General features: G+C 44.7%; 1 protein-coding gene across 2 annotated transcripts; it reads right to left on the reverse strand.

Moving 5' to 3' along the window:
* Nucleotides 1-4,099: 4,099 nt before the first annotated feature.
* BLMH (bleomycin hydrolase) lies at nt 4,100-22,567 on the reverse strand. Of its 2 annotated transcripts, none has more exons than XM_051809870.1 (12): nt 22,272-22,567; nt 20,976-21,173; nt 20,519-20,628; nt 19,742-19,883; nt 18,432-18,520; nt 17,414-17,506; nt 13,626-13,781; nt 12,976-13,134; nt 12,811-12,878; nt 12,274-12,391; nt 10,292-10,361; nt 4,100-5,092 (listed from the first exon to the last, which is right to left on the reverse strand). In XM_051809870.1, the coding sequence occupies exons 1-12, from the start codon at nt 22,420-22,422 to the stop codon at nt 4,941-4,943; spliced, it is 1,506 nt and encodes a 501-aa protein (XP_051665830.1). In that variant the 5' UTR covers nt 22,423-22,567; the 3' UTR covers nt 4,100-4,940. The 2 variants fall into 2 exon arrangements, with proteins under 2 accessions (XP_051665830.1, XP_051665831.1); XM_051809871.1 differs by lacking the exon at nt 22,272-22,567 and adding an exon at nt 21,642-21,756.
* Between the last annotated feature and the right edge of the window lie 461 nt (nt 22,568-23,028).

Here is a 23,028-nt window from a genome sequence, read left to right on the forward strand (position 1 = left end):
AGGACAGGATCTGTTGTGCCTCACTCACTAAACCTTTATGGAGGTCAAAGCACAGTGTTTTAGTGCATAAATATCTGTGTGTGGATTAGACCCCTTGCTCTGGACAGCAGGATTTTTTCTTGTGAGGTGGGATGAGGGATGGCACAAGGAATCTGTGCCTTCCCTTTCAAACAGATTTCCAGCTCGCTGCTGCTGGGAGGCTGGAATTATTTTCCAAACTCACTTTTTCTACCCTCTTACAAGAAATAAATTCTCTCTACTTAGAGCTCTTCTGCCTTTTACTTAATTATATCTTTGGGGTTTCTTCTAGTTTTAGAGGGATCATGACCTTTGTCTGAGGTTTTTCTCCATCTCAGTCTCTGCTTAGAGTAGGTTCTTTCAAGAAGTCTAAAACACTATTGCATATAATTCATCTTAGTCAATGCAGTTGCTTTCTCAGCAGCACCAGTGTCACTGCTCAGTTGTTTTGGTAGGGCACACAAAGCTCTAATGTGAAAACCAGCATGCTAAGAACACAAAACCACCTTTCAAGCCTTATCCTGGCCTTTTTGTTCAGTTGTTTTTTTTCATTAATGTTTTCTACAGCAGCACAGTTGTTGTTTTTTCTTCCTTTAATTTCTTGCCAAGCAATGTGGAACCTTTGGAGCATCACAGAAGTAACAGACTGGAGATTTCAGGCAAATCCTTCAACTTCATGACACTTATTTACCTCATACATGAAAACCTTTCAGGTGCTCCTCTGAGTCAGTTCCAAAATCTCATTAAATCTTCTGTGCATTGGTGGGCAAATCCTAATGATTTAGGGAAAGTATAAAAAAAAAGAGGAAGAAAATGCACTTAAGACATAACTTCAGATACTTCCACCCTTCTCCACAGATACAGAGGCTGTAGATTCCAGCAAAAGAATGGGAAGCATTGATCAAATTACCTAATAATTGTAGTACCAGCTGTACAAAGAGATTGGTAATAATTCTGCAAGTGTCTCTGCCTATAAAAGGGTAGGAACAATTTTCCAAATAACACAAAACAAACAAATCCTAAAGTATTTATTTGTTCCCATCTTTTGCTTGGTTAGCAATCAGACTACATTAGAAGCTGTTACAACTGGCTTTGGGATAAAAGACATTCTTATTGCCCTTCCCTGCTATTTTCCACACAGAAAGTGCTGGGATTCACATCTGGGAGCTGGATGGGGTTTGGAGAGGTTTTGCTGTTTCCACTACAACTGTTTTAAGAGCACATTCCAATGGAGAAATCTGACTCTGAGAACCCACAAACTGCCACTACATGTAACCTCTCCTCCTACCTCTTCCTTGTCTTCATTAGGAACAGTTATTTTTTGGCTTTTGATTGAACCTGAGACAACTGACTTTTATAACATTATCTGTCAATATTTGCCACCTGTCAGAGGAACTGCCCTTGAATTTTCACATGGGTTTGTTGACAAACTGGAAAAGGAAACTGTTAATTGGGTGGTTCCTCAACAATCCAAAGGTCAAGGCTCTGCAAAGGATATAAACTAAAGGAGGAATCAGCATTGAAATACAGTGGGCATGAATTCTTTTTTTATTCTAACCAAAGCATCTTTTTATCAGTTGGCTGTTAATTTTTTTAGTAATCTGGGTTTACACTTCATAAGTCATAGAGCTTTCTTTGCTTAGAGACAACCTGCAGCAAGCCAGGCTCACTGCCACGTTATTTCCCTTCCACCAGTTGGAAAGAGTTTAAGTTTTCATCATCCCTGAAGTACTTCCTGCAAACCAGCAGGGGTTAAGTGGCCTGTTCCTTGATCACATACCCCACGTGTGCTGGAGAGGGGCTGGGCCAACTCACTGTCCCCCCTGGGCTGTGAACTGCCTTCCACACACCTGAGAAGACACTGAGGCTCTTGTGGATCCAGCCTGAGAACTTCCCCAGGTTCCGTGGGGAGCACGTGGCATCTCAGTCATCCCTCAGCTGTCTCCAGTCTCATTTCTCCAGCTGAGGGCTGCTGATCACATCAGTGAGTTTTCCCAATTCCACCCTGCAAAGAACTTATAAAATTGCTGGGCAAATAGAGGCAAAAGTGTTGTTGCCAGATTGGCTTCATTTCCCGTGACGTGTTTCAGCCATGTGGATTTTCTGAGCTTACTTGAAGGAAAGGGAGAGAAACAACATACTATTGTATAAGCTGTACAGGGAAATAGCTGGGCAAGAGCTGGGGAGATAAGCACATGCTGGACAATACTTTTAAATACCTAAATTAGCAAAAACTGGCCTGGAATCAGTTTTTCATTTATCAAATTCAATCCTCATCAGTGCTGCCATGGGCAACAAAAATGTCAGTTAAACTCCAGAGAAAAAGTTAATTCTCTTTGGCTGCTGTCACACTCATAGATAGCATAGAGGAAACTGAAGAACTGGTGTTAAAGTCATAAGTAGAAAGATCTTGAAGGACTAAAATTACTGACCTTTTGGAAGAGGAAAAAGCCCCCAAAACAACACATGCATTAGTCATAATCAAAATATCGTGCACAGTACAGCTTTCCAAGGGACCTGGCTCTGTTTCAAAGCCACCAGGGTTCAGCAGCAAGTACAAGACTGTTTACTTGCCCTGATGCAAGAAACAGCACAAGGTAGAGACTGAGCATCAGACCCCCAACACCAAGAGGGACCCCAAAAGATGATCTGGTCCATCCCCCTGCCCAGAGGGGGATCAGCTGCACCAGGGCCATTCCTGCCATGGTTCTGTAACAATGGAGGCACCACGTCCTCGACAATCTGCTCCAGTTCTTGTCACCAGAAAGCTTTCCCTAAGCTCACTAAATCTTGCAGTTGAAACCTCTGATGTTTTCATCAATTTATCATGAACAGTGGGAACAAAATTCCCTTCTTAAAGGCATCCACTTATGAACTCATGGAACATGATGTCTCCCCCTCTGACTAAACACGTTTCTTTCAGCCTTCTGCTAGTAATGATTTCACATCCTCTGGTCATTCTTACCACTCCTCTCTACACTCCTTTCAGTTTTCATCTTACCTGAGCTGCAGGGCCCTAAACCAGATCCTGCCCTCAGCTCACACCCAACAGTCCTAAGCAAACCTGGGTAATTTGACATATATTTCAGCTTATTTCTGTTCGTACACCCCAGTGTGACATTTTTTTCTACAAGACTATGAGGTCAACCATGACATTTTTATATTTTTCTTTCCACCCCACTCAAACTGAGTTCATTCATGTTCTTGCCCAGTTACTCCTGGCTACTGTTCCTTAAACAACTCACGTTTGCATGGTTTGACAGAGATCACATTTTGATGAGCAAAGGGTATAAATCAGAAATGGTTACAAAATATGTGATAGTCACCTGATAATTAAATCTATTTGACAAATCAGTATTCAGCAATATCTCCAGCACAGCTTTGTTACTTCTGCAGACAATCCTGTGAAGGGCATGGACTTTAAAACACATAATTCAAGGACAGTAACAACAGCCTCTTGCTGCTGCTCCACACCAAATTCTCTTGTCCAAGCAGCATTCCTGTTAGAATGTTAATCCAGAAAACATCAATCCCAGCAGGTTGAATCATTTTGGATGACTCCAAGACAAGCCCTAACCTGGATTTAGTTTAGCAGGCAGGATTCAGCTCGGGATTTCTGATACATGTACCTACATGGAGACACATTTGTGTAACCAGCACAAGATACACTTGCAGAATCATTTAATAACTTCCTCCCTCTGTTGTCCAAATGGAAGAAAAGTCAAACCACACTGCAGAGCACCATGGCCATACCAAACATCCTTTTTTAGCTTGCACTTGACTTGAACAACATCTCTGTGCCACCCCACTCGTGTTCCAGGGTGGTGGTTGATCCTTACCCTCGTTTGCCTTGGACTAAACCCAGTGCAGAGCAGGGAGGTTGGCAGGGGACACACAGACATTCTGCACTATTTAAATCACAGGATTAGTCCTGCTCTCAAACTATTTGAGTGCCTGTAGCATGTGAGATATGTTCACATTTTGGCTCACTTAGAATTATTTGCAGGTCATTAATGTCTTCTCATTTCATGAGTTACATGTGTCTCATTTAAAAAAAATAAAGAAACCAGAACTGTGCCAGTCACTTTAGAAAGTGTTTATTCAAAAGCTTCATAGCACCATCTTGTTTTTTAAAACAACCAAATAAAATGCAGCAATTAAAACATTGGTTTTTCTGTTGAGCATGACACTAACTCCACCTGTGAACATATTTATGGTTGTTCTTGCTAATATAAGTGAAAAATAGCGCTCCTGTGCACACAGACACAGCACTGGGCCTTGGGGTGGGTTATCCAGTCCCAGCTCAATAATGGAAGAATAAAAACAAGTGAAACTGGATACCTCCAGGAAACAGTTTCCCCTCCCCAGTTCTGCAGGAAGAGAAGTTTTCTAAAGGTAATTTTTAGCAGTTTCAATTTATATGTCCCCCTCCAAAACTTCAGCAAAACTAAAAATGTAAATATATAAAATATTTTTGGGCATTCTTTTATGGAACAAGTCAGAGCATAATTAGTTAATTAAGTATCTCAATGTGTTTGTTCTATCATCTAGCTATTAATTTTAAAGGGCCTTTCATGCCCATTTTTTCTAGGGAAAACACTGGTCAAAATAATTCCACTACATTACTACTCTGATTTGCATCAAAAATTTAAGGTAAAATCAAACTGCCATTGACAGCACTTGTCATGTGTTTTCATGAGGAGTTTTTTCCTTTTCCCTTTTGAGTTTTGGAGTAGCCAGTCTGAGAGCTTTGATCAGCCAAGGCAGTAAAGCGCTATTTCCCAAGGATCCTTAACTTAATTTCAGGAATACGGACCAGGCCGAGCGCTTGGTCACGTCATCATTTGGCTATGGCTTCCGACCACTGGAATTCTCTATTGCATCTACTTCTGATGACCATGGAGAGGCAAATGCTCTGGAGTTCACTTGGCTAAAGCCCCCATGGGGTCCCAGGCTGGCAGGACAATCGGCTCCTGCTGCATCACTGCCAGGATTTCCTCTGGCACGTGCTTCTTGTCCACCACCACCTCGTACACGTACTCGGAGAACCAGTCGTCCGTCATGATCAGGTAACCTGGGGGTGAGAACAGACCATCACAGCACACAGCCAAGTCTCACCTGGGAACAGGGCATCAAACAGGACCTGCTCACACTGCTTCTCTCTCAAATCAAACCAAACCAAAGAAAACCCACAAGGAATTTAACATACAGACTGACAGGATGTTCTTCGTGTGCCCTGAAAGGCCAAGCGAGAAGCCCACTAGGAAAAACAAGTCCCAGAATATCCATAATTTATGTTTCCTCTGTTAAAACAGGCATTGAGAATACTCAAGGGAAATAAAATGCCTTAAAAAAAAAAAAAAGGGCATTTAAGGCAGAATGCAAAATTGAGTATCTGGCTTATGAAGTGTTCAGGATTTTGTGTAAAAGGTAATTTTCCAAATGAATATCCAAACCAGCTCTGGTTTAAGAAAGCTTTGCTGGTTTAGTTCCTGCAGTAAGAGGCAGCTGCCTGCTTTCCTCAAACATAAAGCCACCTAAATCACACTTAGGCTGAACCACATCTTAATTTTCCCCCTTAATATAATTCTTACAGAGAATTTCAGTGAACACCCTTTGAACTGGTGTAGGGGAAGTCACATTTAGAGGATCACAGGTTTGAGCAGAGCCACCACTGGAAACAAACTCTTCCAGGTGAGCTGAAAATGAGAGTGGCTGGGAGAAAGGAAGCATTTAGCAGACAGATGAGAAGGCTTTATGTAATAAAGTTCCTCGTGTCCTTAAACAGTATCATCACACAATCAAATGAAACAAGAAAACGTCCAAAGAATGTGGACAATAAACACATCTATCTACACCATCTTGTTTCTAAAGCAAGAGATCAGATAACTCCTATAAATTAAAACCCCTATCAATTGTAACCCCAGCTAGAAGCCATTTTGGAAACACTGCCAAAGGGAGCTGCCTTGATTATTCTCTCTTCAGGATATGAGTTCTTGGGACACACAAAAACCTCTCACTCCCAAGAGCCAACAAGTAATTGCACCCTGAGAGGATAATGAACTGTGCCTCTGACATATCTCGGAGCCGACGGTGCCGATTGGGATCGCGGCGTCTGAGGAGAAGGAAGCGTCGAGCAGAACCTCGGGACATGCAAATAAGTCAGGTGGCTTTTAGAGCAATGACAACCACTTATTAACCACAGGAGACACCTCCTGCAGCCACCTGAAAATAAAGCCCCTGGAAGTGCCCAAAGGACTCGGCACAAGCCCCTCTGTGCCTGAGGGAGAGCGAAGGGACAGCGCCTGGCACAGGGCACTGTGGGCAGGAGGGGAGGGCAGGTGCTGCCACTGGATGGCTGCACTTAAATCCTTGGAATGCCCTCGTGCAGAAGAGCATGTGAGCAACAGCCAGGACAAGAGATGAAAAGCCCTAAGGGAGCTGACTTGGAGCTGGAGATGTATCACAGGAAAGTTCTTGTCATGCCAAAACAAGCAGATGGACCCCTATCCCAAGGGATGTGATAGTGTGATTTAGTATTGCCCTCTTGCTTGCTTTTAAAAAAAGATATCCTATGGGATAAGCTGAGGTCAAAGTTAGGTAATAATGTCCTGTGTCTCCAGAACAAAAGAGTACTCAGAATAATTAAACTTGCCTGGATGGCTGAAGAAGTGCCAATAAACCAGAAAGGAAATATTTGACTGGGAAGTGACTTTTTTACCTCAAAAAACAAGCAATGTTTGTCAGCAGCTGTGTTCATTCCTTGAGGAAAAACAGAGAGGATTCCAAGAAACACTTTTACAACAGATATAAATGTAACTACTAAATATTCAGGAGAGGCAATGCTAGGCTGCTGTTCCCAGGGCTTCCTTTTCTCCAGGACAAGCACTACTACAAGATTTCAGTCCTGCCCACTCCATGGGATGGAGTCAGTTATGTGCCCACACTCTGATCCCCAAACCAGGGGTCACAGTTTTTCCAGTCCTGTCCCAGGCAAGTCAGGGAAAACACGTGTTACCTGGCACCTCAGAATGTGTTTGCAGCAAAGCAAGAGGGACAACAGGGAAAAACACTTTCTTCCCTCCCAACAAAGTCATTTGTTTGCTCAGAGTTTAGTGACCCAAGTCCAGTCCCTGGTGTTTTGTTGCTGGCTGGACCCTTTAGCACCCTGTCCAAGAAATACTGGGAGTTGGGGCTCACTGGTGTCCCCCACACCCAGCTGGGATGTGCCAAGTTTATCATCATCCTTGGCTGCCTCTTTGCTGATGTGGATTCTTGTGCTTGACTTACCCAAGCACTGCTTCCCAGATAAGGCAGATAAGATAAAAATCTTACTCTTTATCTTATCACAGCAAGAGAGCTCAAACTATGAGTCCTCACCCTCCCACACCAGCTGCTAATGGACACTGAGTGAAAAAAGTCAGGGCAGGAAGAAGGAAACCCTGTCAAGTTGAGTCACTATCCCTGGAGGGATGTGAATGATGTGTAGATGTGGCACTTGGGGACATGGCTCAGTGTGGGCTTTGCAGTGCTGGGTTAACAGTTGGACTCTGTTTGCCCTTAAAAGGTTTTTTCCAACCTAAATGATTCTATGACTTTAAGTCACCTCTTCTGGTGTTTGAGAAGGGGCCCTGAGGGATATGTCCAACTGCCCTTAGTTCCACTGCAGGTTGGGTGGTCATACCCAAGAAAATCAATTCAGGGATTCACCTCCCTGAGAGAACAGTCTGAGATAGAGCCAAGCTTCCTAGTTCTGATGGGATTTTCTGTCAAGGCACTTTTCCAGGCAACTCCCTAAGCAAAACAAGGGTATAGACAGCGAGCAAGACTTTCCAGAGATCGTGGTCTCCACCAGTACAAAGCAGATAAGGGACAGTGACTCACCCTGCAAAGTCCACACAGATGGGATGTGGACAAGGCTGGAGAGGGTTTATTCAGGTCACTTTGGGGTCCTATTTTATTTCAAAGGACAAGTAGTTCCTCTTAAACAGCTCTCGAAGAGCTCATTCTTGAAAAAAAATAAATCAGTGTATTTGGCTGCTCCAGCCCAGAAATGCCACTGCTCAGTCACAGCTCAACAGGTACCACTTGTAGCAGTGTCAGGGTTCAGTTATTGCCCTGTGATTTGGGAATAACAGCCAATTTTCTGAAATTGAACCCAGTCTTCATCCAGTTCTAATAAAGAACAACTGGCCAAGGAGCATATACAACCCACACAAATTGCTGACAGACACCTTTTAACTTCAGTGTTTGCAGAACTAACCCAAGTCCACTGGTGCTGTAAGGCAGCTGAGTAAGGCCCTTCCTTCCTGGAAGCCTTCCTCTCACACCAGCAGCATCTGACATCACAAACCAAGCATCTGGAGTGTCCCAAAGCAAAGTGTTTGACAACCCCAGCACATTTTTATATTTTACATTCTCTATTATGCACAGAAGTGCTCAACAAAATAGTTTTACTTGGAGACAATAAAAAGTTTTGATGTTCCTTCAGTACAGATTTGGCTTTTTTTGCTTAATCCAACATCCCAAAGTACATTTTACTACTGTCACATGGATGAGCCTTGAAGGCTGAACGTCAACAGTTCCACTGTTTTGTCAAGACTGAAGATTTTTATTGGGATACTTTGCTGTGAGTGGATACAGCTAACTCAGAACAGACACTACTGCAAGACCAACAGGCCACAACATAAATTAAGACACTTTTCCAAGAATATTCTATGTTTTAGTTAGTTGTTCATGTTATCAAAAGCTTATGAGTAAGACCACATCCTAAAACAGTTCTCCAGAAATAGTCTATTCCCAGAAGAAAATCTAAGACGTCCTGGGAAAGTTCTGCCATACCAAATCTTACAAGCACAACATTTGGGATTCATGTGCAGCAGAAAAATGTGGTCAGCAGTGACTGTTGTGCCCTGGGACACTGTCCAGCCTGGCACACCCAGCAGGGAGGCTGTGCCACAGCTGAGCCCACATCTGACCTGTCCCACAGAGGAGATGACAAAACCCACGGGCTTTCCCTCCCCTCCATTAGGAAAAGCTGAGTGACCTTGGCAGGGCAAAGCAGGGATGGCTCTCACACCACCAGCCCCACTCACCGAGGGCCTGGGAGGTCAGAGCTGCCTCCCAGCCCAGCAGAGAAACATCTTCAAGTCATTCCCATTTTCCATGAGCATGGAAGCAACTGGAAGCAATTTCCTAAACCACTGCTGAGCTGTGACTCAGGGTTGTGTCCACGCTGCTGCCACGTGCCGGTGCCTTTCCAAAGGAGCACCAGGGCAGGCCGGGACAGGAGAACGAGTCCATGCAGAACATCCCGGTAAGGACTCGATGTTGTGCCCCCAGTGCCTGTCACACCAGAGAGCAACACTGCAGGGGTGCTGCACACCCTGTCTTTGGCACAGCTTCCAAAAGGCAGCCAGAACTATCATTTTTTCATTGTTTTTTCCACAGCCAGCTGTTGGAGCTAGAACAGTTTGCACTGCAGCTGTTCACAGCACAAGCTGGGACCAGCCATGCCCTCGTTTCCTTGTTTACAAAATCAGTAAGCAAAATCTTGCAGATTGATAAACAGTGCTTTAAAAGAAAACACAAACCACTTCAGTGTCACACATGGCTCAGGAAGGTTATTCAGTAACACCAGCTACAGGCAGCATGAGATCCCACAGAGGGGACAGCTGTAGTGACAGACTCGAGCTCAGCTCTGCTACCAAAAGCTTTAGTACATTTAGAAGTGTTGCAGTGAACTCTTTTTATTTCTGCTTCCATACCTAAAGGAAAAAGCATTCCTATACATTGCAGTCCTTGGAAGTGATCCTGTCTTATTGATACTGCCTAGCATTTATCTACTGTCCCCATATGAACAGATCCATTACACATCCACAGGAATTCCTGGTATCTCACAGGAGAGGTACCATCATAGTTTTGGACTAATGCTACCAGATTTTTCACACTTGTGTTCTGCAGTAAAGGACTGAGCAACAAATAGCCAAGGTTCTGACCAGTGTGACAGAGCTGCTGGGGATTTTAGGAAGGGATAAGGGGAATTTATTATGGCTGGGAATTTACTTGTGGTCAACAGCAAACTGGTATCAAGGCTTAAGAAAATCAGCAGCCTCACAGCAATAAACTAAACAACTTTAAGTGATAATGAAGGATTTAAACCTTGATAAAATATGAGCTTTAGATAAAGTATCTTCCCATGCCTTCCACACACAAACCAGTCCTTATTTCCAAACACTATGTTCAGCCCTCCGTTCCCATGACCATAAATTACCTTTATTGCCACGGTCTTCACCCCAGGAGTTTTCCACTCTCCATTTCTCAAATGCATCTTCTTGCCCATCCTGTGACAGAAAAAGTCAATGGCATTCAGTAAGTGCAGGACAGGCCAGGGAAGAGCAGCCAATCCCCTCCTGCCCAAATCCAGCAGCAGCAACCACAGAGCTCTCCTCCCAACAGTCTGCAGGCACCACAGAGTTCCACACAATGCTAACAACAGTTGGAGAAATGTAACTTGCTAAAGTATCTGTCTACCCACTTGCATAAAATCTGAGGAAATGTGGTCAGGAAGAGAGTCTGCAATAAATACATATTTTTACCAGAACAACACTTGAATTTAACTAAATTCAAATTTGGCCTTAACTGACTCAGAATTTAAGCAGCTATCCCTATCCCCCATCAGGGCATGGGGCCTTCTGAAATGCAGGATGCACAACTTGCCTGAACTGGGAATCAGAGGAAAAGAACAAGGACAACAGAGCAACTCCCATAATTCAGAACAGCATCAATAAGAGCAAGTGCAAACCCTTGAAGAATCCAGCTGAAGGACACAGCCCCAAGTCTGCTGCATTGCTACTAAAATCTTTTAATATAAAAAAGTAACCTGAAAAAACACCTCACAAATCCATTTTTAACATTCAATGGAATATTGTTGCAGTGCTTCTGTTCTCACTCAAAAATATAGGACAGTCCTTAAGGTGAGACACTTGAGAGCTCCCAGACAGGAACTGGGATGAGCATGTTCATGTACAGTAAGTTTTTAACCAAAAGGTGCATTTAATCCAAATCAATTTTTGATGTTGTAAAATTGTAATAGGATTTCTTAAATCTTCAAAGCCTTTTTATAAAGCAGGTAAATCCAAAGTATTACATTTTCAACTCAGTTTATCAAAGCTCCTTCAGCTTAAGTAAATGTTTAGTGTTAAGACATTTACAAACAAGAAGTAGAAACAACTTTGCCCATTTTGAAAGTGTAAAAGCTTCTGAATTCTGAACTTGTTGTAGGATAACTTCTTTTAAATCATCTTTTGATTTCAGACACACCATCCATCATCTACTGATCTTTTACTCCCTTTGTTAAAGAATTCAGGTCACATTTAGTCACATCTTATGCAACTGTATTTAAGTATGCAAAAATTAATTTAAAAATACAGACCATAGACTGGAGCTGCCAGTCACTCACACCATCAGTGCAAGTACAGGCTTCAGTGATGAACAGATAAATAAGTTTTCAATGGAAGTGTTTAGAGCTCAGAGTGCAGAAAACAGGAAAAGTTATATCGAGTTGTAAGAAGTAACTTGGAAAAATTATTATGACTCAGCAGTCCCATCTCGAGTCCCCAAACTCCAGAGCTCAAGCAAACTTGTTCTGTGCTGTGCAAGCTGTTATTTCTCAAGCCAAGGTCATGTTGGACAGGAAGAGATCACTTCAAAGAAACTTTATTAAAGACAACTTCTGGAAATAAATGGAAACATCAACATTGCAGATAACCCTGAGTTGTAAGTTTTTACATGGTTCTTTTTACTGCATTATGTGCTTTGTTATACTGCCAGGAGCTGATTTAGTTGTGGATTCATCTCAGCCACGGAGCTATTTTGGACACTGTTTTCCTCCTCTAATTAGAGGTCAGAGAGATCCCAAGCCAGGGAGCTGCAGGAGGTTTTAACACTGTTACAGAGCCTCCTACAGCATTTTACCAGGAGCTTCATGCTCTAAAACAGACTGGACTGACCATGCAGTGGTTCTCCAATAAAAGTCTGTGGGCAAAAGGAAACAAGCCCCTTGGCATGTCTAAAATTCTTCCCTTCTTCTTAAATATTTATAGTTCTGAGCACTCAGACAAACAAACACGAGGAGAACAAACAACCAGGCCTTGTGGCAGAACAACTCACACACCGAGGGCAGGACACAAACAAGTACCCAGGATATTCCAATAAATCCCTGCCAGCCTCAGAAGTTCAGGAAGGAGACTCTACCTTCTCAGTGACAGCTGTCAGGACCATGGCATGGGTCATCAGGGATTCTCCAAAGATCAGGCGCTCTGCTTTGTTCATGTTCTTGATGGAGACACCGAACACCAGCTCATGATTAAATCTATCAGAAAGCCAAATAAGCCCCATCAAAAAGGATGCAGGGAGAGCTCTGACTGGTAAATCAGGGAATTAGGAGACTGCCCTGTCCCAGGAGCCAGTGCACAGACTGGCACTGAACAGAGTTCAACTAATTTTAATGTCAGAATAAATGCAAAAACTGATCCCTTTAGGAGTTTCTCTCACCAGATATTAGACAATTTAAATAAGTGAGAATATTTAACAACTACTCATAGTGCATCTTTAAAGGATTCAGATTTAACTAACAAGTGAAAACATTTCTGTGCTGCTGAATTACTTAAATATAATCTTTTGGGGTATATAATCCAAAGTATGCACAAATTAGTTTCTTAAGCAGCCAAAGGACTGTTCCTGTCCTCACCAAATATCCCAAATGGCATCCTGGTTTGATTCTCTACTCACATATTCAGGTCATTGATTCCCAGCTTGCCATAGAAGTGCTTTGCCACGTCACAGCCAAACCACACAGCCTGCAAAGAGAGGGAAGGGTCATGTCTGGGCCATATCCCAGGGGTTTTCCATGCCATGGGCTGCACTGTGCCATCCATGAAGAGAAGCCAAACCCACCTCTCCATCCTTAATAGATGCTGCAGCCAATTTCTTCAGGACCTCCACGGGCTGGTTGTTGTAGAGTGTTTTCCTGCCCCCAGCCATGTTGCCCAGGTACTCCACTGTGTACAGCCTGTTGTAGGGATTCTGGGGTCGAGGATCATTCACTAGACAAATCTGCCAAAAGCCAAGATGTCATAAAGAGGTGCAACTGAAATCTCTGAGCAGTGGATCTAGAAGGATTTCAGGGAATGGCTTTTGTCCCAGATACCTGCCTGTCCCATAGCAAACAAGCCACTTAACTGAAATAGCATTTTTATGGGTTTGTTTGTTGTTTTGTTTTACAAGTTCACCTCCTAACTGTGGCAGAGCAGCTCTGCACGTTATTCCTGCTCTAATGGCTGCCTTATGACCTGTTATGACTGGTGAGATCACTGCATATTTAATCATTACAAAATCATCGTGGAGCTGCAACGTGAGATCACAGATGATAGGAGGGCAGAGCACAAACAGCACAACAGGGAGAATAAACAAGGGGCCCTCTGCCTTGGGGGAGCAGAACCCACCCCATGTGCTGCAGTTACAGGGGGGACAGACACTGGAAACAGCGGGAAATAAATGGCTTAGCAGCAAACAGAGGCCTTGGAAAGCCTTTCAGCATCCCCCACCTTGTCCTCCATGTTGAAGTAAGGCTTCACATGCTCGTTGTAGAACTGCACTGGTGTCATGGGGCCATACTTGTGGTAGTTCTTCTCCTTATCCCGGAATTCCCAGCAGAAGGTCTCCGGAGGGCTGCCCAGGCAAGTACTCACTATTCTGAACACCTGCCCAGAGAAGCAAACAGCTGTGAGCCTGATGGAACATGCAGGTCTGCCTCTCCTACCACAGCAATGCCACTGCAGGATGGATTTCCCCATGTGAGAACCAGCTGGAGAAATGGGATCTTAACAGTCACCTTTGAATAATGTGAATAAACACACACGTGAATTATTTGCATTTATCCCTTGAAATCTGGGTGTTTCAGCAGTTCAAAACCAATCTGAAAGGCCACAGGAAAAATCAACAGCATCTCTCTCCATTCTCACACTCCGTGTTCTCAAGTAAACCACAGGCAAAACAGAAGCTTAAGGTTGAACCTACAAATTCCAGGTTATTCAAGGAATGCAGTAGCCAAAAGCAAAAGCCAGGACACTGCCCAGTCTCATTCCAACATTTCCTAAATAATTCTGAAGTTCTTCCAACAAGATACTCCCCCAATGCAAGAGAAATGTTACCAAATTGATTCTAGAAAGGCTTGAGCATTCTGCATCACCTGTTCCACCAGGTGTTTGCCCCATGCAGGGACAAACCAGACCTTCTAACATGGGCATTTTATCCCAGTGTTTCCCCTGCACTAATCCCTTTTTTTAACCATAATGTTCATTTGGATTTCAAAGGTGGACCTTTGTTTCTTTTCAAAAGCCCAGAATAATCTCATCTGTTTTAATAACATTTAACAACATCTCTGTTCAGGGCTGAGCTGGCAGGTTATGCAATTTAATTCCAGATCCCTGCCTGCTGGCTGTGACATCCTTTACAGCTGGCAGCTTTCTTTGGATTTTTAACACAAAAAGTTGACCAGATTTCAAGTCAGCCCCCTTATAAATCAGAACATGAAACTGCACTTCAGAACCACTACTGTACTTTCTCACAGGGCTTATCAGGGAACGTGCTGACACTGGCAGTGTAACCAGATGAGTGTCTTTAGGGACACTGAGCAGGACCTGCCACAGGTACTCTGGGGACAGAGAATTTAATCATAGTTAAACAGGTTTGAATCTGTTTTACTTCAGCTGACACTGGTCTTCAGCTCTGTCCATGTCTTGAGCACAAGGTAAGTCTCTTCCTTGCAAGGAACCAACAGGTTATTTAAAACAAGAGGAGGGGGAGTCAAATCTCAACTGCACCTTCTCCACTGGGATCCAGCTCCTGTGGTCTGTGCCAGCTTTCCCAGGCTGGCAGTCCTCACACTTTCCCCTCTTCTGACCTTTCCCAAAGCTGACTTACTCTTCCTGGAGCTGGTAGAGCTGATTTATATGGATCCTAAGGCTCTATAAGAACTGCCTTTGTGCTGACAGCAAAAGGAATGCACTGTTCATGTTAAGTAGCACGGACCTGGCTGTGCACAAAATACAAATAAAGGTGTCCTTGCTCCAAGCAATTTAAGAAAACAAGCAAAAAGATTAATTACAGGTTGAAACAAGGGTGTGGGCATGAGGTTTTTACTGTAGGAACTCACACGTTTATTTCTCAATAAATATGTTAAAGAGCAAGTGTAGATCCCTGAACTACCATAAATATTTAATTTTGCACATACTGCATGAAAGGTACCATTTGCTGTGGCTACACCCACATGACCTCAGATAACCACAAGTGTTGAGAGATGAGGCTGTGGCAACAAAATAAGCAAGAAAAATGCCTAAAAGGAGAGCTGCAATCACATGGGCTCCAGGCAGAGGAAGGAAGGTGATGGAGACAGAAGTCTCCAGGGAACAGAGGCAGTGCAGCCTGGGAATGGCCTCCCTCAATTGTTTTGTCACCACACCCAACACAGGCCATCTCTTTGTATCTCACCAGCTTCCTCCATCAATAAATAAAATAAGCATATTTTAATTAAAAGGTGACTTATATCAACCCAGTGACAACTAGAACCAAGATAAGGCAAAGATATAGGGGCTTGTGGTAAAACCCAAAATGAGTAAGGAGGGGAAAAGGACACTCCTGATAAGGAAGAGTCTCTATAAAGGAGAACAGCAAAGGAGAAAAATTCAGTTGCATGAACTGCACTGATTTCAACTTCCGACCTGCTGTGCACTGGTTTGATAAGAGAATGTTTATACAGTTCTGGAGTGAATATTTAATTGTGTGTTCCAGTATAACTCCCCCATTTCAGCTTGAGTGCTGCTCCCAGCAGAAGCAAAATGAGATTTGCTATGCAAATAAAACCACACAGAAGAAAACCAAGATCTGCTTTGCCACAAAAAAAAAAACCAGAGGCAACACCACCTACATACATATAAACACATGCAAACCACTGTTACTACTGCAGGAAAAAATGCTGTGCTAACATCAGAGGATTAAGCATTTACAGAGCAGACAAACTGCAATCAGTTAATAACCCTTTAAGGTCAGCTCCAGGACCCCTTGTCAGAGGGCAAGAAGCTCTAAACAAAAGAGACATTTTGCAGTGTCCCTGCCCTAAAAATGACCATCTCCAGGAAGCTTTTGATGTCTGCTGTAAAATCCTCCAAGGGCTTTTGGACACTCACATGAATGCAAGTTACATTAATTCACCTTTCAGCTAAGAGCTGACTGGCAACATGCTGGGGTCAGCTCAAAGCACAGAATTCTGTTCATCTTAAGGCACAAATGCATTTCACAACAGTTTAGGTGAAATCCAAGGAACATGAATCAGTTTTCTTTTAATCTAACCTTAAAACTAGATAAAAAGAAGCTACAGGTTTTTACATGAAGTGCAAAGATGAAATTTGAAAACTCAAACCAGCACATTAATCAATACTTGCATATTAGTGGAACTGCCTAAAACTTCACAGAAATAGCCTGAGGTAGGTTCTGACTAATACTGATGTTGACTGGATTGCAGAAAAACTAACACACAACACCAAAACATTTGATTTAGTGATTCATCTAAAAACAAACATTAAACCACTTGGCACTGTATGTTTGAGAAATAAATGAAATATGTACTTTTTTTAAAGTGCATGGACTAGGTCAAACTAAAGCAGCCTCGACTTCTAAAGTTATTTTTGGCAGTTTAAGACCCAAGTATGAGTAGTACAGAATGAGAAAAATGACACTCCTGTTCTGTGTGAGCAGATGGAGGTTCAGGCACTGCAGACACTGCACTTGCAGGTCGAGTTAATTCACAGTCAGAAACAGAGGCTGTGATTCCTTCCTCTGCTGCCCCCCAGGATCAGCCCACGGCTGGACTCAGCCCTGTGCAGAGACCTCCCTTCTGTGGTTCTTTTCTGCTCTCTTGTGGGGAATCTTTGCACAACACTCGTGCTGCAAGATTTGCATTCAAAGCCATCAGAACGTGATTTTCAACCTCTTTCCTGCTCTTTATAAGAGCCTGACAGGCCACTATTTTCACCTCTCAAGACACAAAATCCTGTTTTCCTGCAGCAAGGGGCAGATGTCTGTAAAGTGTCATCATCCTGAAATCTATAGATTCAAGATCTTTGTCTGGAAGTATGAGAAAAATCTCAGAATGAGGTGAGCAACAAAGCCACTGCAAAACAAATTCACTTGAATAGCTCCAACCACACTTCTAGTTGGGCAAAAAAAGGCACTTGTTTTGGCTGAACAAAAGGAAGGAACCCCTTCCACTCTGGCCCTGTGTTCCAAAGAGATCTGTGTCTTTTTATTTATTTACCCCTTCTACAAGTTTATTTACCTCTTCTATCATCATGTCCATGGCAGCACAAAGTTCTCCTTTGCTTCCTCCACTTTCCACCATGTTTCTTAACCGCAGACAATATTCCCTCATCTGTTTGAAAAGAAAGTCGTTTGATTAGAAGGGTATGAAAGGTGCCACCTAAACAGTTCCAGGACTTCCCATCTGGTTGTTTCAAGCACCTGTTTTACTCTTCACAGCATGTTTTCAAAATGAAAAGAAAACACCCTTCAGGAGGCTTAGTTTGAGATTGATTCATTAAAAAATAACAAGATAGTTGAATGCTTTAAAATATCAGCAAAATATAATGAAAGATTAACAAATAGTCACAATTCAATTACAGTTTTCCAACCACTGATGTGAGGCTTGCAGCCATTAAGCTCTTAAAGCTTGATTTCTCTCGGTTCCATGACTGATGGTACAACATCCACACAAAATCAGCACCTCTGTGACTCACAGAACACACTGTCTTCATACTGTAACATTTATTTTGCAATTCCAATGCATAATTGATCTCCTGGTTGATAAAAAGCAAGCAGCATTTCCCCACTGCATGCACAACTGCAGCAAGAGCAGCACACACTTCCCATTACTGTCACCATCCATAAGGCTGGGAACAGTGAGTGGGGCTCCCTCAGGACCAGCTGCTTTGCTGTGCTCAAGATTAGAATAACATTAATGACATACTAAGCTCATTTCAGCACATACTTTGCATTTTTTATGTGGATTTCAGCAGGCAGTTTTCCCTGAGCACGTAGCATATAAACTGGAAAAAAAGTTATCAAATCCCATTGTAAAAAAAATATTTTAATTACCTTTTTTATCTAGCTACCTACACTAGCACCTTCCCAGGTTAATTAATTTCTGTAGTTCAAGGAGTCAGTTAACACCTTCCTTCAGACCAAGCTGGGCACTTCTAGAGTGAAAGCTGATTTTTAAGACTCACTGTTTTGAAAATACATTTTTTCATCTTTTTTATCAAATCTGACAGTCATTATATCATCTAAATCAATTTTACCTTATGATTCAAGATCTCATTCATCCTCCTAGTAGCCTCCGTGGTGTGAGACTCTGGGAAGTATTTCTTGGGGACAACACCGTACTTTTCTAAAAAGACATAAAACTACAGGTTAACAACTGGCTTTTCCACACAACAGATGCTCATACTTTGCTTGTACCCATGTAAAAGCTAAAGAGAGTTTGGATTTGTGCAGAGATTATAAGGGAAAGTCTTTTACTTAAAAAGTTACAAGTACTCCAAGTTTACATTTTAATTTGTGACTGAATCTTCACTTCTGAACCACATTCCACAGGGGTCCCAGAATGTGGAATCCCTGAACTGCTCAGTATCATTTAACTCAACACTTAAAAGTTCTAAACTAATTAGTGCTTTTTTCACCAGGAAAAAGAAAATCAACTTGATTACTTTAAAATTAAGCTCCTGAAATACCTTCTAAAGATTTGGCTTCATATGAATCACTACGTAGTTTACCTACAGTTAACTGACTAACTTCCTGGTCTCCTTTCCTCCTCAATACTTATAAAATATCAGCAGCAGCTCAGTTGTTTCCTACGTTGTGGTACCAATAACAGATCACACCATGCAAGGCTCTGGATGTAACTGCAGCAGCAGAAATCTTCTTTGCCCTGATTAAGTATTAATAACAAATGAGTGAGGGGGAAAAAGGAACCTCCAGGCCTCAAAGAAACAAATTCCTTTTGTGATTCTAAATCTCTGTTATTGGCTTGTTGATTTACAAAAGGTATCACATTGTTTCACAACACAAATGAAAGCAAGTGCTGGTGTAATTAAGTCTCTCCATCAGCGTAGGATCCCGTTTATGCTGGATCTTTGTAAGACCAGCACTGCCACATTCCACATCAATTCCCTCTCACTGGTCTTTGTACCAACTTCAGGCTGCAACTCCAAGTAGTTTTGCTCCTGCCTGGTAGACACACCCAAGTGTAGCCACGTTTTTTCCTTACCTTGTGCCCTAAAAACTGTACACGTGGATATAAATAAATAATGTTGAGCTGACAACTGGAGTAAAAAGGGATTGAACCTTTTTACTAAATGGGAAATCTGGGATATCTGATTATTTCTGTTAATTTTCTGAGCTCTTATCATCAGCAGTAATATGCTAAAGCAATGCAAGAGAATTTAAGCCCAGCATGAAAAAGGTCCTTGGTTAGGAAAGGTAGTGGTTAATGGCATTGTGTTCCTTGGCAAATTCCCAGGTCCCAAACTCAGTTTCTTCTTCTGTTCCATTCCCCACCTCAAACCAGTCTGCAATTTCAGGAAGGGCTCCTAATGACCAATTCTCTTACCAATAATGTTAACCAGCATATCCCACTGTCCTCCATCATTGGTGGGGTTGGACAGCAGGAACTGGACCAGTCTTCCTTCCACCGGCTCCTTTTTCTGGGCTGTTTCCACAAAAGCATTTAAAAAGTAGTAACAACGCTCCACCTGAAACACACAGGGAAAAAAAACCTTTTAAGTCTGACATATAATTAATTGCTGAACATTCAAGTTGTTTGGAAGTACAAAATAGATGAAGCTACTTCCTGCTCATCCACTGAAATCCTTATTTTCCCCCTCTAGCATTCCAGGGGCTACCTCTTTGTTACAGAGCAAACATTTAGGAGTGAGTTAGCTCAGAGCTTGAGGGTAGGGGAACAGGAAATGTGAAGCAGAAGTTATGCAATGAAGCCTGGCCCAAACTAGCACTAGATTCGCTTGATTTCCCTTAGGGGGATGAGCAGACACACAGCAGGTGACAAGCATGAGTGACAATCACATTTCCTCTGAGCCTCCAACAAGTAACTTATGAAATATCAAGTAACTCCTGAAGTGTCAAGTAACACTTGAAAAAAAGACTTTTACTATTCCAAAACATCAACATGTTGACAACTTTCTTCTCAAGCTGAAAGTCACACTTTGCTCAACCTGCATTTAAAATGCATTTTTAAAGAACTTTTGAAGTTTCTTCCCATGTGTGTTTTCCAGATGTATTGTTAAAACAACCCAGCCTAAAAGAAGACCTGTCCCAACACTAACACCTGATTGCATAAGCCACCCTAGCACAACCCACACGACTGTACCTTATCCCAGAAAAAGAGATAGGACTGGCTGAACTCAAACTCTTCAATGTTGTATTTCTTCATGAAAGGAAGACGCATCGCGTTGAGACAGGAAAAGATCCAGCATCTCCCTGAGAGATCAAAGGAACGAGGATTAAAGTGGAACGCCTGCACTCAAGAGCTGCACAACAATTCCTTTTACCACCAGATTCATGACACAGTTCTGCCTCCAGCCTTTGGCCAGGGCTGTACCACACCAAAAAGCTCTGAAGGACTTCTGAAATCTTCCACTGCGAGCACCGGTCTCAGTTACAGGAGGAAAGAGAGGGAAACGCCGCAAGCCTGAAGTCTGTTATTAACTCAGGAGATGCTGCAGGGATTCAACTTTGCTCCGGAGCCCGGACAAAGGGCTTCCAGAAGCACAGTCAGTGTTACCAGTCAATCCCCAAACACCACCCCGGGCCCGACCCCCTCTCACCAGAGTTCTTCTGGTTGGTGACGGGCTTGCCCTCGGCGGGCACGGCGTGCTGGAACACCTGCACGGTGTCCTGCACCACCTGGCGCTGCAGGCACACCTCCAGCGGGTCGTTGCACGTCGCCACATTCTGGGCCAGCAGGAACTGCGGCTCGGCCCGCAGCCGCCGGCTGAAGGCGACGGCCTTCTCCGTGCTCAGCCCTGCCGAGGGGACACAGGGACACGGTCGCGGCCAGCCCCGCACCACCAACACCCCCCGAGGAACCCCCTCCCCGGCCCATCGCAGGGTCTCCCGGCCCCCCCTCACCCACAGCCCCGGTAACGCTTCCCCCTCCCTCTCCCACCCCACTGCCCGGGTAACCCCCCCCAGACCCACTGCTGAGGGCACGGACAGTCCCCCACCCCACGGACTGGATCCCCCCGCCCGTAGCCTCGCTAAGGGCCGGTAATCGTCCTTCCCCACCCCGAGGTAACGGTGAGTCTCCCCCCCATCACGGACAGGGCTCCCCCGCGCGTAGCCCCGGTAACGGCTGCCGCCCCCTCCGCCAACACCCCTCACCCCATTAACCGCCCCCGCCATGGCTGAGGTACCGCCGTGCACCCCCTTTGCCCCCCCAGCGGTCGCGACCCCTCCCGGAGAGACTCCCCCGGCTCCCTCCCCCCGCTCACCGCGGGCGTTCATGGCGGCACCGGCGGCGCGCGCTCCCGGCACGGGCCCGAGGCGGAAGCGGCTCTTATAGCGCCGGCACCGGAAGCCGGAAGAGGGGCCTGGGGCCGCGGCCGGGGGCGGGGGGGGGGCAAGCGGGGATGGGAGGGGGGACGGAGCGCGGTGAGGGACACGATTGGTGTGGGGGTGCCGCTCCTGCCCCTCATAGCGACCCCCGTTACCGACCCTTCACAGAGACCCCTCATAGCGGCCCCTCACACAGATCCCTCATAGCGGCCCCTCACAGAGACCCTCACACAGATCCCTCAAATCTGCCCCTCACATTGACCCCTCACACCGACCCCCACAGCGACCACTCACACCAACCCTCACAGCCGCCCCTCATACCGCCCCTCACAGCGACCCTCACACAGATCCCTCACACTGACCCTCACACTGACCCCTCACAGAGACCCCTCACACTGACCCTTACACTGACCCTCACACAGACCCCTCACACTGACCCTCACACAGACCTGACCCTCACACTGACCCCCACAGCGACCCCTCACACCAACCCTCACAGCTGCCCCTCACACTGACCCTTCACAGCAACCCTCACACTGACCCCCACAGCGACCCCTCACACTGACCCCTCACGCCTGCCTGAGGAGCAGCAGTGCCAGGGGCTGTGTGTGGCTTCAGGCAGCCACATTCCCTCAGGGCTGGTGTCACCCTGGGCAAGGGACACCCAACTGGAACATCCCCATCCCACTGTTCCCAGCTCCACCCCTGCAATGTCATCCTGAACTCTGCTGAGTTTGGCACAACGGCAGTGTTGGCACCAGGCACTCAGGAGCATGAGGTGGCACCGCCATGGTCCTCCCTGAGCCCTGGGGAACGTCAGTCAAGGACACGCTCTGGATCACGCTCCGGATCAGGCTGCGGAGTCTCCCTGATGAGTAACAGCCCTGCTCCTCCGAGAAGAGTGTTGGCGCACTGCAGTCTCAAATTGATTTACAGCACACTGTGTTTACTTGCAGTATTAGTAATGTACCATCCAAGGCATGATGAGGCCTCCACAGCTTGCCAGCACCTTGAGAAAAGTGCCTGAGTGGCACATTTGTTGGGAGAAGGGGTGGATGGAGAGGTTTTCCTGCCACTGCGGTGCTGGAGCAACCACACTGGAACTTCACTGTGTGCTATCGAGTGGTTGGGGCTGCCCCGAGCCCCGGGGTCTGGTCTCAGCCACAGAGACAGGATGTGCAGTGGCAGTGCTGAAGTGCCAGGCAGCTTTCACCCTCACAACAGGAGCTGAGATGCCCAGAGGATCACTGGGAAGGGGCAGGAAGTTGGGTGACCACCACCCCAGCACCCTGTGGAATGGCACTGCAGGACAGAAAGCAGCTG

This window comes from Manacus candei, unplaced genomic scaffold (assembly GCF_025592945.1).
Source record: "Manacus candei isolate 608988 ecotype Guabito, Panama unplaced genomic scaffold, ASM2559294v1 h1tg000076l, whole genome shotgun sequence".
NCBI lineage: Eukaryota > Metazoa > Chordata > Aves > Passeriformes > Pipridae > Manacus > Manacus candei.